Below are 18,198 nucleotides of genomic sequence, written 5' to 3'. Positions count from 1 at the left end.
ATATACAAAGTTCTTTTAAAAGCTCTAGTAATTTTATATTGAAATTCTGTACTCCCCTGTCTCCTCTGTTTTCGTGAATTTTTCTCAAATCCAATCGCATTCCCGTCATCTTTCAGGTTTTGCCGAAATCTTTCCTCATCGAGGAGAAATGTCGGTTTCTGAGCAATTTTTCGGCCAGCACGGCAGACGTGGAGATACCCGGCGAGTATCTGATGCCGAAAACGACAAATTACAACGTGAAGATCGCTCGGTTTATGCCCAAAGTCGAAATCGTGCAGAAACACAACACTGCCGCGCGGCGATTGTACATCCGTGGTCACAACGGGAAGATTTATCCGTACCTGGTAGATGCTGTTTTCTATACTATTTTTATGGTGAAAATTTCCATTTTGGGGCGTTGATACGGTTACCAGTCAATTTGACATTGTTGAATATATTAATACATAAATAGCTATTACATTTCTAATGCCGAATTCAACATGCCAAATTCTATGGTAATCGTTTCGACCTGTGGATTCTATCCGTATTTTCCAATACGGGCTTTGTCCCTAATCTCGTTTACCAGCCAAAAATGACAAGACCGGCTGAAAGGACCAGTAGCAAAATGTAAAAATAGCTCGGTGTTAGTCAGAAAAATTCTGTTCCATAATTTGTTATGGTGTACTGCTAACCAGGGCTGTGGAGTCGGCGTCTGGGTAATTTTCGCTTGATGGAGTCGGAGTCGTGAAAACTATAATAGCTGGAGTCGGAGTTTGTGAGAATGACCCTGACTTCGACTCCGACTCCAACTTCTCTATCATGAAAACATTTGCTTTCAAAGAGTTTTCAATAGAATTTTTATGTACCACCAATCACTGTTATTAATAACCATACAGATCAGGTGCGGCAAGCCCGTGGCACGCAGGCCAAATTTGGCACACGAGAAGGTTAGGTGTGGCCTGTGAGGAAATTCTTGAAATTATTTATGACATCAGGTACAATTGCAAGGCCAACCAAAATTTGATTAGCATGACCGCGAAATTTGATGATGACTAAAACAACAGTTCTGACGCATTGACGTATCCAGAGGCCAGCCACATTTATCCCAGATCTTCGTATATGACCATAAAGTAGAATGTTTCATTGCTGATTTATTTGACTTGAAATTTTTCTCGGTACTTCGCATGATTCATTGTCACTAGATTTCTTGCATTCAGTATTTGAGCCCCCTTCTGAAAATTATAAATACATATTATTCACAGAATTGAGTCTAACTATATTCGCAATTAGGAGATAATGTTTTGTCCAACATGCGACTTCGCTTGTGCACTCGCAGCGAGATCGTCGACAAAACATTTGCACAAAATGATAGAGGCATGTTCACTGATACCGTCGATTTTGCTATGTCTGAACATCGAATAATCCTGTCCTTGCTAAATGAGCCCAGTGGTGTACAAATGCGACCCCCAATGTATGGTAGCAACATATTTATTGATATAATTCAGTCATTATATTGCAAAAAATTTTCGCGCTTTATACGCCAAGGGCCTCATTGCGCACTGCGCAGTTGCATGACATATTGTTATCAATTTTAGAGCGTATTAATATAAGTATTGTTTGCAATGTTACCTATTCCGGTTTGCTCCTATCGGACGACTAAAACAAGGTTATCAACATTCCAGTTGCCCGCGCAATGGTTCGTAAATATCATGTGTCCCTTTGGCCGAAAAAGTTGCCCACCCCTGATATAGATAAAATTAGACATTACTTGCAAATTACAACTCAGTTGCACAGGGGAAGAAAATCACAAAATGCGTTTTCGCGATGCAGTCAAAATTGATGCAATTTTGGGAATTATACCATGATACTGTGACAGAGCAAATGCGTCGGCTGGTTTTGTAAAATTGTAAAAATGATGTAAATATGACCAAACGATGCTTCCCGCTTGACAAAATTGAAAATATTTGTAGTGTAGCTTAGCTGTTTGGGTCGAACAAATGATTAAGAAAGACTGCAAGTCCCAATCCTTGAATACTTGATTAAGTACATGTAGACTAGACATAGGCTATGGTCTTTGACTACTTGACTAAATTCCATTTATGACCAATGTCTATTAGTAGTTAGAGTGTGTGTGCTTGTAATCAGGATAGTGTGCAATGACAAAATTAGTAAGTTCAATCTCTTTTATTGGTTGCTACCTCATACACAAGAGCTACACTTGGATTTTTTATCTACATTTTTATCATACAGGATTGGTTATCTGCCATATTTGAATGATTCATACATTTCAGGATATTAGAGAGTCCATGTTATAAAAACTTGAAAAAGGAAGGATACTTAGCAAATCTTTCTTTCATGTTAATTGCATAGTGGATAATTCTAGCTGTTCTACAATGAAACAATTTAGCATGCCACCGTTATTCATATGTTTGAATATGTTTAATGGTTGTATGATAGTCAGTCAACCGACAATTTGGCATATCATTTTCAAAGTAAATTGGTAATATTGCTGGAGTCGGAGTCGGTATATTGAAAATGTGTGGAGTCGGAGCCGGAGTCGGTGGTAAAATTTACCGACTCCACAGCCCTGCTGCTAACCCCTGGATATTAAATGCAAGAGAGTAGCCCTTGAAAGTAGCAGTCCATGTATATAGAATGTGGTTGTGAGACGATAGACCAATACTTACGACGCGTGAATGATAAGTTCTGACAGACGGAAGGTTCATCAACAAAATTGACCACCTGCGTGCAACCTATTCGGAAAACGGGCTCAAAAAGGATGATTATGGTTAGCGATATATTCTGTCGTAATTAGAGGAAGACTTATTCAAACAATGCCGAGTCAGCGCTGCAAGGGGGTTCTAATGTTACTGTAACATGGAGAGCAAGAATAATTTGATGATCACGTGAAACTAAATTTTAGTGTGTTCATGGGGAGCAGTTATTTGTGCTGGTCATGGAAAACGCTTCTCGATATGAATAAGTAAGTGCTCTAGGCCAGGAAATACAATCAATTGCGAACCAGAAGCTTTATCATTTTTTTAAACTACTGTCACCCGTTTTGAAATTTTCCAGTCACATCATGGTTCTCCGATGAAACAGCCATTCTCTGCTGTTTTAGGTAATGAACGATGGCTGTCTGATCGAGTCGCGTCGCGAAGAACGCGTCCTGCAACTGCTAAGGCTGCTGAATCCGGGACTGGAGAAGCGGAAGGAAACTGCGAAAAGGCAATTGCTGTTCACGGTACCGCGTGTCGTGGCCGTGTCGCCTCAGATGCGACTGGTCGAAGACAATCCCTCGTCGCTGTCCCTACTGCATATCTACAAACAGAGGTAGGATATTAGCCAATCGTACTCATATGAAATGCTACTTTCGGTGTCAAGCAAAGTACGATTTAAATCGAAATCAAACTCAATTGACTCAGGGGTTTCTATTGTTAGACAGATGTTGTTTTAGCCGGAGTAAGACTCATGTCAAGGTGACCTAGACCTACTTTCTCGTGTAAACAAACATTTATGTCTTATAGATACAGTTGTGGTAGCTCATGGCTTCTGATATAAATCATCCGTATGTAGCTTAATACGACCAATGGTGGATTCAATATCTGGGTTAGAACTCTAAATGACCAAGTTTAGTAGCGACGGAATAGCTGGCGTTGTTTACAGGACAAAATACAAGTACGACCACTGCTGTTTCATTCGTGGGTCTTAAGCATGTCGGCCCTCGTCCGAGCAATGTTTCGTGAATCCGTGCCGAGTTCTGGTTTCTTGTCTTGGGTTGTGAACGTATGTTGCGCAAACATTGTATGGCCGTTTGGTCGCGTCGCTGCAATTTTGTCAACATTCGTACACAAGACATAGACGCAACTACTTCAACTCGAGAGCCGCTGTTTTCAACAACTGAATATTACAATTTATTAATAACAACATAGTGGTGTGTTGGAGCGTATTGACTTGCCGTGTGCATTCTTACATAAAATTTCAAAATTCGACCATGAAAAATCAATAAGTATCACAAATGTTATGTCATCACAATGAAGTCGAACATGATGGGGAAGAATAAATCAGACTACACTCTCATTCCTTCAATACGACTACGGAAGCAGTGAGACTGTGTAGCATTAGCACCTTGCCGACTCGAGTCCAAAAAGTTTTTCATAAATAGCTAATCACAGGTCGCGTTGTGAATTAACGGTGGACCATTTTTTAAGATGTTCCAAGAAAAACATCGAGTACGACGCTCCCATCGGACGGTTTTACGAAAGGTTGACATCGGTTCAAGCCCGAGGAACACAGGTCTGTGGCTCAAAATCCGTGATTAGTGGTAGACTATGTTAATGACTAGCAATTTAATTTTGGTAGCAAAAAAAATTGATATTTATATCTATCCATCCTTCCTGCTACCTTCTGTATCCGTCTCCCTGCAGCTGTTAATTCAATAAACCGTAGAAAATTTCACACATATTTGAAGTATTTTTGGCATGTCTTCTACACAGTCATTCATGTTTTGCCCGACCAGGTCGACCACCAAGCCCTCAAAAACATCCTGACCGAGGTCCAAACCAACATGGTCCCGCGCGGCATGCTGAAAGAATGGGCGATTCACACATTCCCCGGCGCCACCGATTACTGGACCTTCCGAAAGACGGTCACCCTCCAGCTGGCGCTGCTGGGTTTCGCCGAGTTCGTGCTGCATCTCACCAGGCTCAACCCGGAAATGCTGCAGATCGCGCAGGACTCCGGCCATCTTCACGCCGCTTATTTCAGGTGACTGTCGGTGGTTTTTTGTTGATTCGGTTACACCGATCATTTTGGTGTGCGGCTTTTGTTTTGTTTCCTGTATATTACAGTCTAGCCAGTATCTAAGGCTAGGCAAAACAGAGTACATGATTGTACATAATGAATCGATAATTAGGCTTTGGGTCTAGTCGGGTATTCCTGTAGCACTTAGTATGGCGTCATAAGAGTATGGATGATGTGGAGAGTTCAAGTAACGTGCTCTTTTTGCGACCGCTAAGAAAATGACGTCATTTCGACACCAAGTAAAGATAATTTGTAGTTTTTTTCGCCACACCTACTACACGCGAATTAACGGATAAACTGTGGTAATGCATTCCTAATGATAGGTCCTCCTGGGTAGTCAATATATATCCTATCTGTTGCTATCAGGTAGGGGGAAAAATAGATATTTTCGTTTACCGAGGCAAGCCTGTAGATCAGGGGTGTCAAACTCAACTTGCGTCACGGGCCGGATTCAAAATTTCAGATCGGTCGCGGGCCAAATTGATCAAAAATGTTACCTCGTAATCCGCGCCCTCGTTGGTCACAAGCCTGGATGCATGATGATATAATTCCGGATCATAGGGTTCTCTTTTAGTAACACCTTGATTCGCAAACAATGGAATTGGCAAAAGTCCGACGATTGGCAGGTTGCGACATCAGATGTTTGAATTCTATTTTTGTGACGTTTATTCTCCATACTAGCTTCATCTACTGTTTCGCATGTACAATATTCGCTTCTGTGAAGAACTACTTTAGGGTCCATGTTTAATGAACCTCTGAACTCAGTGTGCAGATTTTGTATTTCCGGAATTGGGTGCAATGTTAGCGACTTGGTTCCTAATGGTGACTAGAGTCAAACCATAATACCGCTGTCGGATAGTCATATGGAGGCATATGAACAATGAACACTCGACATTTGTTGTTTTGTGGGATTATATAACTTTTCGTACTAAAATTCTAAACATTTGTTAGATATGTGCAGGATAATGCAAACAATTTTCCAATCTACTCAAAATTGCTCCGAGGGCGGTATGTTTGACACCCCTGCTTATATCACTAGCTAACGTTGACTTGTTTGGCAGGTTCGATGTCGGTGACACTTCCGGGGAGCTGGAGTCCAACAGGCCGATCCCGTTCCGATTGACTCCGAATATCGTCAATTTCATTTCGCCTCTCGGTGTCGCAAGCGTCTTGACGGCGGCAATGGTAGCTACGGCACGGTGTTTCATGCAACCAAGTTTCAAGGTATTCGTGTGCTTCCGAGTTATCATTAAGGGGTCACTGCACTCTAAGTATAATGAGGTCTCAGATTAAATCAGGAAGTTAGTTACACAAACTGTAGCTAAAAGGTTTGTACGAGTGGGGCCTACTGTGGCATATCAATCTCTGTGGTACCAAGGTGCAGCATCTTTTCTGGATAATATCTGCCTGACTGCTTGATTGCGTCGAGAAAGTGCAACAGTGAAGAAATGTGTCCCAGAAGTTTGCAAATCGTTAAGATTCGATGGGCCCAGTGATTGATAGAGTGCAATAGAACCACTAGTGAAAATCTTTTAGTTGCAATGCGAATACGAGGAAAAAGGCTCGAAAAACTTACACCTTCAACTTTATTTTGAGACCACATCATATTCAGTGTACCTAACATTTGGTCTCTTGTATAAATCATTTTCGCCTGATTCCGCAGGTCGACGGAATTTTAAAAGCTCTTCTTCGAGACGAAATGATTGCCTGGCACAAGAAGAAACGCGACGATACATCGCAGGCGTCTAACACTGCCCCCAACTCTCAGCTGCCGGACATAGCCAGGTGAGCGCTATATCAATGTCCGGATACCCGAGATAAGAGAAATTTTCAGTTCCATTTCAAACCAATTTATTATTATTAACCTTCCAAAAGATTTTAATGGAGTAAATAGAATAAAATCTAGGTTTCCCGTAGTGTTTCTTATCAATTGTCTCTTTTCGAGTGATAATAACCATTAGGTCCACGAAGTCAAATAGGAAATTCCACTTCTAAATGGTAGAATGGAAAGGGCTCTATGTAAACACCTACCTTGTCCATTTACTGAATCCTTGCTTAGCTCCAACATATTTAACTCCGATATCAATACTATCTACAGCGAACAGTTATCCGGACTTGTGAACTGCGCGGTAGACCAGATTATGGACCGTCTGCAGACCCTGGCGCAGTTTGACGATGGCGAAAGCCGGGTGAACTCTCTCGTGACTGAAGCCAGCTCGCTTGAAAATCTATGCAGAATGGACCCGGCCTGGCATCCGTGGATGTAGCCTCCACGGGTAGCACTCTCGCCAATTGTTTAGTCTTCTCAAAATTGCACAAAACATCGTCCTGTGTACTGGTATATAACATTGTCTGTTACAGGGTTTGAAAGCATGTGTGCTGTACCGGTTGTGACATAATCAGTAGGAGATTATGACTATTACGCCAGATCAGCGGCATATTTTTCTTTTGCCACTCTGCCATCTTCCTCGCTACACTCAGTTTTCGACTATTAGCGTATTGGGAATGTCTCAGTGGGAATCGGTGGCGCATTTGCGAACTATCGTATCTATCATGTATTGCCGTCTTTGGAATATTGACGAGCGCCTACGTCCATGTTTTCGCATTTTTCATGTTGCTGCTACAGAATTATCACGAGTCTGTCGTGTCGCACACGTCTTATTATTTTTGCAATAAATATCTCAATGCACGGACGTGGTTTTTGAGCTGTTGAGGGTGTAGTTTTGTTTTGTGGGACGTGAAGAGGCGGTCGGAATTGGAACTGACGCTGCCGCTAACGTTTCACAGCGATTCTTGATCGAACCTAATCGTGTTCGGCTCCAGATTACATTCGTACCTGGTTATACTAGCTAGCATCAGCGTTCTGTTGACCATTGCATTTCGCAGTGTTGTGACCTGTGAGAGCAGTCGGTCATTCAATGACTATTGACTGCGTTTTATTAATCCCGCATTGTTATGTCACCTAGAAATTGACCGCAAACGAAGTGAACAGAGATTTCAGTTACCTTGCAGTAAGTAGTTATCCATATGAAGTTATTGTTGCGCGTTATTATGAAGCTCTATACCACAGATGGCTTGTTCTTGCAGTATGTATAATCTAATTGCAATGTATCTCTGTTCTATAGATCGGTCGCAGCGCTCACCTTCGACCAACCAGCTTTATTTATATTACTCGTCAACAAGCAGGCTAACATTGTATATCATGGATGTGTTATGTGGGGCAGACATGGGGTGATTACTTCATGAATGTAATCGATTGCGATTACGATTACAGCAAAATCAGGAAGTAGTCGATTACGATTACGATTACATTGGAAAAGTAATCACGATTACTCACGATTACATTTATTTTGCATTTTAGAAGTTATATTGGCAGACAATACATGGATTGCGCTGAAAAGGCCTAATGAGATAACAAACTTCCTTTAAAAAAAGATGCGTCATTGGCTTGTTACGTCATAATGTACCCATTGCCCATATTTATAGAGGACGATTTATCGCACCCAACGAATTGCATTCTTGCCACGTGCATGACTGCCGCACCCCAAATTTCCCAATAGAGTGGGGAGCGAGCTTGGAGGGGACTCAAGAGTATTTCGTAAACCAACATAAATTATAGAGTATTCTCAAGAGATTTAATTAACTTGACAATTCTCTCTATAGATAAGCTTGATTTTTGAATGCATACGTCCCCCCCAACAAAAAAAAAGCATAGGCCTACATAATTTATTGTAGGCTTGCATTTAAAACAAATTGTTGTTTAAAACACATTGTTTAAAACATGTTTTGAACAGTGTTTTAAACAAAGGCTTTAAAAAAAACTAAGTAGAGTTTTTTAAGTTGTAAAATTATGCCATAATTCCACAATTACCACCCGGTTTGGCCGACATATATCGATATGGGATGGTTGGAACCCCTCAAAATAGTCGGTTCAATAGTTATAGTACAGATATTTCGTCAAAGGAGCTATATTTAGCCTATATTTTCAATTTTCAATGCCAATCCACATTCGTGACGTCAAGGCTTAAAAAACAATAACAACAAAAAGAATAAAAACATGTTTTAAACGAAGGCCTTGTTGCAAACATGATCGCTTTAAATTTAGTTTTGTTTTGAATGCAACCCTAATTTATAGCAATAGGCATTTAAGTTCCAGTCAATACAGTGCCACGACACACCAAAAGGCATATGCAATTTCGACCAACGCGCAACTTCACGAAGTGTGCTACTGAAGAAAGACCTTGGCCGAAACTTAGGGTATGTGTCCATTGTCAATAGCCGCGCTGGGTGGGCGTGACTAATAGTCCGGTCCTTCCAATCCGAGCCCACAATGCAAATGCCACCCGGACACCCACAGAGCATTAAAGACATGACAATTTGTGTGTGCGTCTCACGAAAGTTTTTCTTTTAGTCTGCTACGTTAGGGATACAACAATATCTTTTGATTATATAACATACCGGAAGTCACGAATTACCAACACACACTAAAGTAATTATGACAAGATAACATACGGTATAATTATGAATTACGTGCCCCCAGCTCTACAGGTAAATCTGACCATCGGGGGCAGAGAGAGAGAGAGGATAAAAAATTAATAATAATGTAATGCGATTACGAATCTTATTGACGAAATTCAGTCTTCAACTTGAAATTACCACCCTATGGGTACCAAAGACTAACGTTTAGACTGGGGGTCGAATAGCTGTTTCGGTCCTGATTCTAGCTACAACCCACGCTAACATGATATATAAGCTCATGGATACGTCGGCAGATCCCAATGTTGAGTAAAGAATTATGAAAGAACGATTAGCGGATGTTTAAAGTAGAGTCATATGAGAATAAGATGAAGAGAACATAAAATTCTGCCTTCAACTTAATACAGATAATGTACTCTAAGCTGCCGCTACGAGAAACGGCAAAAACGGCTCGGTTGTGATATATATCAGCGACTGTTGATTTTTATTGCTTCGTTGTGAAAACCGTAATGTTTTATTTGACGAGTACAAAATTTCAAATCTTTGTCCTGTGTACGTACGTAATACATAGGCCTACTGCTCGCCAAGCAGCAACGGTCAAACTGCCTTTGCATACCCAATACCCATACATCAATACACAAGTTACTAGGTAGAGTGGTGATTAATTATCCTGCTGCGGGGTACTGGCGTGTGAAACGTGTTGATAACATGATATACAGCACGGCGGGTGTTCTTACAATCACACGAATGTACCTGAAGTAGGCCTATATCGAATATCTATTTACTATGGATACTTCTTACGCAATGACTAGCAAAGCTAATAGGCTACTTCTGACGTAATAATGAGCAATGGCATTTAAAAATCAGACGTTTGTGCTATCATGAACCTGGTATAATACATCTTCCTTGTTCACGAATGTTCAGTGTATGTCATAGTCCTTGTACAACTAAAAAGTAATCGTTATTTCACAAAGAAATCGATTAGATATGGGAAGTAGTCGATTACGATTACGATTACTTCGGATTTTTTTCGAAAGTAATCGATTGCGATTACGATTACTTGAAAATGCTGTAATCGTCGTAATCGATTACGATTACTAATCGCGATTACCCCATGTCTGATGTGGGGGTGTATTGCATCAATTTATATCAAATTTCCGAGGTTTCGCATTCTATTCTGAATGATAATTATAGACTAGGGGTGGGTAGACCTGCTTTCATGCGCGAGCCGCATACCAAAAATCTTAGTTTTAAAAAGCCACTACAAAATAATTCAAAAATACGAATACTTTCCGCCATAAATGTAGGCCATCTCATGAAGTCTATTCTTGTGTGGTGATACGGTGCGCGTCTCCACCTGGCTGCAAGGTGGTATTGGAATAAGGCTGATATGACGTCAAAGGAGTTCGGAGCATTCCTGCCCGGTAATCTTATTACTCCTTTGATACGTATGGCTCAAGCTGCGGGCGCTGGTCATTTCGGAACATGGACATATCAATTTTACTTCAAGGTTTTATCTCCGCCAATCATTCTGGCAGCGCACTCACAGCACGGAGTCGCATGTCGCCAGAAACATTGTCTAGGTCGTGTCTTCTATAGGGTGAAAATGTCCAGCGCCAGTTCATATCGTAGTCGCTGTCCCGCACGTTGCACAGTGCACACTTCCTACACTAAATCATCCAAACGGTTTCATACGATATTAAGTTGCCCTCCTTTCATAATTGCTAATACGGTTGGACTAATTTATGTACATGTACTGTACATTATGCATATTTCGTGGGGGTCCCCATCAATGTTCCATTTAAGCTGCGCACGTGCGCAAATGCGCAGTGCTGACACGGTCTCTGCGTACAGATAATCTAAGTTGCGCACAAAATATCCGAAGTGATGACCTTACTTTTTAGTCGTTACGCACTGTCGTCCAAGGGTATGCGCAGTGAGTTGGTGAGTGTGCGCGGACCAGGACTTTGGAGCCGGAGCCCCGGAGCCGTGCATTTTCACCGGAGCTGGAGCAGGAGCTCTACATAAAATTCAGCCGGAGCCGGAGCTGGAGCCCGTTATTTGAGGAGTAGCTCCGGCTCCGACGTATTTCATAAGATGCTATTATATATGCAACAACCACATCTGTTGATTTATCAAAATTGAAGAGCAGGCCTGAATTTTAATGCTCTGCGCAGCAATAGCATAGAGTAAAGTGCGTTCTGTGCAACTATAGAGTACTCTATAGTGCAACTATGATGTTATCGACAATTGGCAAGTATCCATTATGACGTCACAAGCCGGCACGGCGGCACCTATGTCTTTGTTAATACATCAGATGTTACTGACGGCTGACAGACTCTAGATTCTATAGATAACTAACCTACGGCCAACCTTCTGCTCTATAAGGGCACATGCAATTGACGATCGAGTGCGCGGTCCACTAGCCGCGCCAAGCAGGTAAAATTTACGAAGTTTAAATATAAACTAGGTCAATAATATTATTACTAGAGTATATTGCGGGTCTACTGTAACGTATACCGCATGCTAGGCTCAGTTTGCAAGGACACTACTATTCGGCGTCTGGCCACATCGATATCCAAGGTCTCCGATGATATGCGGCAATCATTTTTTGCCTAAATTTCACCGTCGACGATCTTTATGCGAGCGCAAACGCGAAAAGACTTTCTCCCGTAATTGAGAATACAGATAGACTCAATCGGGTAAATTAGTCGTTTTTTTCATTTTCAGTAGGGGGTAGGCTACCAAGCAAGAAATCGTGTGACAATTAAGCACGCGAAGCGTGAAGAAAAATTTCGCTACTATTTTAGTTTATTGTAATGTACGACGATTTACTGAAAATTTGACTGGACCGACCCTGGACCTGCCAATGCGTCGGAACTGATCTTTTAGTCATCAACATCCCAAGTGTCGCAGCCAGACTTGTAATTTTGGTTGGCATTGCAAGTTCGCAATCTGAGCAATTCATTTTCGATAATATAATAGGAAGGAAATTACATCGCGGGCCACGCAAAACCCTCTCGCGCGGGCCACCTTTGGCACGCGGGTTAGCCACCCCTGATATAGACAGGCCCATTCAATAATTTTAGAGCCGGAGCAGTGGTAATAATGCTGCTCCGGAGCTAATGTATGATAAAACAAAGCTCCGGAGCTGGAGCAGTTTAAATTTACGGCTGCTCCAAAGCCCTGGGCCGCAGACCCGTCAAAAATTAGAGGGAACTTTGGTTCCCACATTATAATAAAAAAATCAGGTTCCAATATATCGAGCGAAGCGCGGAAAAAAATTTCAAGATAAATAAAATCTGTCTCAAAAGACTCTATGTACATTTTCGAAATAAGTTTGGGTCGCCTACGAGCTTTTTGCTAAAACATGATTATGATATGTCGTTCACGTCAAATCATTTGACGTGCCATGAAAAATCATCCCGCGTGCCAGGGGTTGGCGACCCCCGATAGAATTATCACAAGTTATAGAAATAGAGTCATGTGACGAAGACGAAGTCCGGTCGGTCTTTTCGGGTTGGGACTTTACTATTGGAAATGTTTCGCGCCCGAGGTCCGCTCGACTAATTAACGATATGATAATTGTATGTGCTATACTCGGGATCAAATCAAAGCACTGGCGTAGCCAGGGAGGGGCGAAAGGGGCGGTCGCCCCTCCCCCAATTTTTAGAAAATTTTCGTAAAATCAATAGATATTACAGTATTTTGGGGCAGATGTATGTAACCTAAAAATTTTCTTCGCGCCTCGCGCGATTTATTGTCCATTAATGTCTTGATTTTATTATCGGTATCACGAACTCTTTCCGCCAATACCCATTATAGAATTTAGTTGCATTCTCTATTATGAAAATACAACAGTACCAGTAGATACACTAGAGTAGCCCGAGGTCGTTGGGTTGATTGAGTCTATAGGAGTGTCAGTTCAGTATGGGGGTTGGGGACTATTAGCTCCGGCAACTTTTCACCGTTACCTATTATCCGGTACGCTCCTATCGGAAGAGTAAAAAAAGTTTATCAACATTCATATATAGTTCATATGGAACATATATAGTTCAAGATGTATAACTAAGCGCCCCCCGAATGTTTGATGACACCACTTCTATCAGCCCTGCCGGTAAATCTGTTAATGAAAACGTATTTGCAATATGCAAATAACAATATAATGAACCAATTTCATTCATTAACCAAGAAAAATTTTCGCGCTTCGCGCGAAGATGTTGTCGTCGGGGTTTTCCACAATCATCATACTATCACATCATTTCTGTGAATGGAATATATATATAACGATCACCCCAGATGTTATGTTAATCATCCAATAAGGGCCCAAGTCCATCGTTTTTTGCCTATTTTTCTTTATCTTTAATGTTCATTTACGTCATGGAATTTTCGCCCCCCCCCCAAATATTTTTGCTGGCTACGCCCTTGAATCAAAGTTGTCATAACAACCATCGTGAACGGGCTCTTACTATCTAGTTCGAGCCTTATGTACACACCCCGAATTCGCCTCTGCGATTGGCAATACGGGGAAGTTAATTGTATTGGGTTTGTTTAATGGCTTTGTATGACTAGTATATGAACGGAGATTGTGGCTGCGATCATTTGCTCACATTAAATTTGGCATACCTAGGTAGCCGCGATGCAAACTATTAGGTATATAGTGTAAAGGTGGTCTCGTTGTACATCAATTCATTCAATCAATTTATTTAATATTCGTAATAGTCATCTGGGTCTTCCGTTGTAGTACTAGTCAGGCTAGTTGGCGTCGGCAGTGTTCCTTCCAGGTCGTATTCGCAAATGGCGTGCGAGTACTTCCGTCTCGCTGGCACGTTTTGAAGTCCGATGATAAATGAACTGGTATCGATATACATGATTACGTATGTGTACGCTGCGTAGAATGAATAGCTCTTTCCTTTTTTGGGGTAGTAGGACATCCATTTCATGAACGTGGAATTGTTGTTGTCGCTGTGCACAAGTTTGTCATCCTGTGAAGTAGTCAAGCTTAAAATACCGTGGCCGAAAAGCCAAACCCTGTGACATAGCCAGGATGGAAATTATAAGACGTAAACGAATTTTAAACACTGATGTGTAGACAAGGCACGGGTATACGATGACTCAGCAAGCAATTGCGACGTCACGGTGGCGTCATTATAGAATTTGAGTGGCAAATAATGCAAATCTGGCTACACCGACATATCAAGTTGAAAAATGTGCCTGCTCGCCATGTCCTACTTTCGGGGGCCATTGACGCAGGTATTTGATTCACGAGAGTATTGCTGTAACCGCAGCTTGAATACGATAATATTGTGACGGGAGTGGTACAGCAAGTAATGATAAAAGAATTGTAGTACCTCATATTTGAGGCCGACCCAGGCCCGGACGAGACTGTGGAAAGTTTTGTCCGCGAAATCGTAGAGCTGCTGATACAATGCTCTGGAATCCGGGTTTGCCAGCCTCCCTCCGTTCTTTGAACAGTTTGACTGAACGAATAATCAATACGTTACGCTAATTGCCGCCATATCATATACAGGAACTATTTATATTAAAAATTAACTAAAAGATAAAATAGCTACGATCTCTAACACGCCACTTTTCATAAACCCGCTAATTCGCCATGTACTAAGTATCAGAAATGAGCGGATTTGGAATTTCTATGTCCTGATCCAATCCTAATCCAAAACTTTTGTATATTCAACTCCGTGTCTAATCCTAATCCGATTCGAACTTGAATTTCAGAAAAAATGCTATTTTATGCAATGGAGGAATTGGAATTTTCACAACCAACAATTCCCCTGATTTATGATAACTTAGCATAGGACTGCACCTCTCGTGTTCGTTGGCACCGAGTGTACCATAGTGTAGTGCTGATGTGTCATACGTACATTAATAACTGATCTGAATAAAGTTTGCGCCATTCGCCACACGACATATCAATCTTCCAGAAAATTGGTATATCCAATCCTAATACGTTCAGAAAAATCTCTAATCCTAATCCGAAAAAATTTCACAAATACGATTTTTTCGAATTCTAATCCTAATCCATGCTCATCTCTGCTAGATATATTCACCTGGGCATATTCGTAGGTCAATGATATTCCTTCGTTTCCATGAATTGCATAACATCTAGTTCCGATGCTAATAGGAGCCAGGTATTTACTCATACATCTTCTATCTATACAACAGAAATATAATGGCGTTAACTGAAGCAAGAGATATTCAGCGAATATCACGCATCTTACTATTTTTTAACTGTTCTGTCGATTCGGTAGGTCCTGTATAGATGGATCCAGAAATTGTAGGCGGGTTCGCTGTTACAAAAGCGCAATATGAAAGCGCATGATACCATACACCCCAATGCAGTAATAGACAGGAGCTTGGAAGCTGATTTTGTGTGTAATATAGTCGATTAGCCTTGACTTATAGTCATATCACCTCTGACCAGGACTGTGAATCCGAGTCCGAGTTTCGCTAATTTATACCACAATGTAGTCACTAAAATGTATTAGCGCTCATTTGAATCGGGATTGGAGTCTGAGTCGGGAAAAAATAATGGCTGGGGTCTCGGGGTCGGAGCTTGTAAAAATGTTCCTGACTCCGACTCATTCCAACTACATGTACTTCACTATAAGTTAAATACTTTTTAAGGTCGCTGAAAATTGCCAATAGTAAATAATACCATTTGTATGTACCAACCATTATTATCGATATTATTGACATTATTGAAAAACTTACACATAAATTATTTATTGTAAATTGGATTTCAGTTGCACAGAGAAAGAAAATTGTTAGATGCATTTTCGTGACCAACACAAAATTACTGATGACTCACAAATTGATGGAACTTTTGGAATTATACCTTGATACTGTGAAATATTAAATCCATCGTCCAGTTTTGTAAGTAGCAACATCATAAAATTGGTGCAAATATAACCGGACAGTGCTTCCTAGTCAAAATCAAAAACATTTCTGGAAGTAGCTCGGCCGCTTGGGTCGAACAAATATTGTGAGTAGTTCATGAAAACTTGACTCAGCAATACATGCAGATAAAGACTATTCGACTACTCCTTAAATTTTGTTTGTGACCAACACCATTTATTCGTAGGGAGAGAGTGTGCATGCGCTTGGCATCAGTGTAGTGTGTGGTATGAGAATTTGGAAATTTCTGTATTAGTATTACTCGTAGCCTACATTACAGCTACAATTTGATTGTTATTTTTTATCCACATTCTAATTATACAGGATGGAATATATTTTTTCATCTTCAATGAATCATAAACATTAAAGTATTCCTGGCTTGTCTCTCATACTGTATGAAACAAGGATGGATATTGTGACATGAATACAGCCATGCTAATTGCACAGTGAGGATTTCAACTGGCGCCAAAATGAAACTATTTACGGTGCCATCATGATTAGTATGTGTTCATACGTTTCATGGTTATATTAAAACCATTTAACCGTCACTATGGCCTATAATTTTCGTAGTAGATTTGTAGTACTGTTGGAGTCGGAGTTCGGTGAAAAATTAATGGTGGGAGTCGAAGCTGGAGTTGGAATCGGTGCGTTGAAAGATTCGGGAGTCGGAGTTGAAGTCGGTCTATTGAAACTGTCTGGAGTCGGTGGTATAGTTTACCGACTCCACAGTCCTGCCTCTGACTATAGATAACTAACCACCGTATGTTAGTTATCTATATACTCAGACCAATGTATCATTTACTTAGGAACGGGCTCTACCGACGTTACCTTGTTGGCTGTTCTTTAGGTATAAGATATTGCTATAACTTCGTAAGGACTATATACATGCCTTCAATGTGTTAATAGTCCTAATACCTTTCAAATATTCCAGCTCTTTTTCCATCTTATCGAGTCGAGCTGTCATTAAATGTGTAAGGCGTTAAATTGAGGTACGAAGTAAAATCAATTCTACTACGAAATGGATCAGACCTGCGAGGATTCTGGATTGCGTCTTGATAATTTGCTGCACTTCTGTATAATCGGGCTCGCCTCTTGGTCCAGGAAGGCCCTGCCTGCCTGTGGGACCGTTAACACCCACCGGTCCCTGTTTCCCTACCTCTACATCCTCCTCCTCATCGTCGTCCTCAGTTGAGCCGAATATGTCAGGGAGTTTACGGCAGATCATGAAATCGTTAGGTACGATTGTTTGCGTATATCCGTAGCATCGCTGAACCGACAACACAATTGTTGCTATGAAACACAGCAAAGCCTTCAACATGCTGCGATTACCTATTGCCTATACCACAGAGAATAAAAATCTTGTTAGCGAAATATGTTACGAACAACGATTGCGACACTCACTAATCTTAGTTCTAGATACGAACATGCATTTTCTTTACTTTAGTTCTTAGGCTTATTCATAGACACAGACCTACTTACTGTTAATTTTAATATAAAGAGTTTTACAGGATTTACTAAAAATATTTTCACAACCAAACACTTCAACGATAGAAATTCGACTCTTCTATGTATGGAAGGAATGTTTTTCCCGGGGCAATAATAGTTATTTCTACGCAAGCCTAAAACGAGCAAACGCTTCAGGCAGAGAAATTTGTAAAAGCAACAAGACCGTGACTTCCTGTTCGTTACTTACGCAAACGATTCTTTCTTAATTTCCATGTCATGTCGATGACACTTTATTATAAACGATTTGAATTACTATAGAATATATAGATAGATATATTCTCTGAGTCTCGTATCATCTTCACTTGAAAAATATCAGCTTGCGAGTTTGGTGAGAGCCTGCTTATCACCCTAACTTAATTTATTGTTACGAATCATGTTACGAATCTTCGTATGTTGCGTTTACCAATTCCGCTGATGAATAATTCGGAACGGCACTAGTATAACAAGTGTGATTTCCAAATCATGGTATTTTACCAGAACCGTCCATGCAACGGTTTTACGCAAAATAATAATTACGGG

General features: G+C 40.9%; 2 protein-coding genes across 5 annotated transcripts in view; one reads left to right on the top strand and one right to left on the bottom strand.

The window, feature by feature from the left end:
- Nucleotides 1–7,471, top strand: part of LOC145443562 (transformation/transcription domain-associated protein-like) — a 60,005-nt gene extending 52,534 nt beyond the window's left edge. For all 4 annotated transcript variants that reach the window (XM_080321506.1, XM_080321505.1, XM_080321507.1 and 1 more), the window contains 7 exons: nt 117–344; nt 3,101–3,312; nt 4,191–4,275; nt 4,499–4,746; nt 5,844–6,006; nt 6,446–6,567; nt 6,881–7,471. In XM_080321506.1, coding sequence (XP_080177632.1) covers nt 117–344; nt 3,101–3,312; nt 4,191–4,275; nt 4,499–4,746; nt 5,844–6,006; nt 6,446–6,567; nt 6,881–7,049 — 1,227 coding nt within the window. In that variant the 3' untranslated portion in view covers nt 7,050–7,471. The remainder of the gene's footprint in view (nt 1–116; nt 345–3,100; nt 3,313–4,190; nt 4,276–4,498; nt 4,747–5,843; nt 6,007–6,445; nt 6,568–6,880) is intronic.
- A 6,309-nt stretch (nt 7,472–13,780) lies between these two features.
- On the bottom strand, nt 13,781–18,134 carry LOC145442738 (uncharacterized). The gene is made up of 6 exons (XM_080320719.1): nt 17,203–18,134; nt 17,089–17,130; nt 15,498–15,566; nt 15,327–15,430; nt 14,610–14,738; nt 13,781–14,243 (listed from the first exon to the last, which is right to left on the bottom strand). Exons 1-6 carry the CDS (start codon nt 17,489–17,491, stop codon nt 13,965–13,967), a joined length of 912 nt encoding a protein of 303 aa, XP_080176845.1. The 5' UTR covers nt 17,492–18,134; the 3' UTR covers nt 13,781–13,964.
- Nucleotides 18,135–18,198: the final 64 nt, after the last annotated feature.

The sequence above is a fragment of the Botryllus schlosseri genome, chromosome 7 (genome assembly GCF_051294905.1).
Source record: "Botryllus schlosseri isolate E-star chromosome 7, Bs_hap1, whole genome shotgun sequence".
In the NCBI taxonomy this organism is placed as follows: Eukaryota; Metazoa; Chordata; class Ascidiacea; order Stolidobranchia; family Styelidae; genus Botryllus; species Botryllus schlosseri.
Note: the sequence above shows the minus strand (reverse complement) of the source record. Positions and strands in the feature narration are given on the sequence as shown.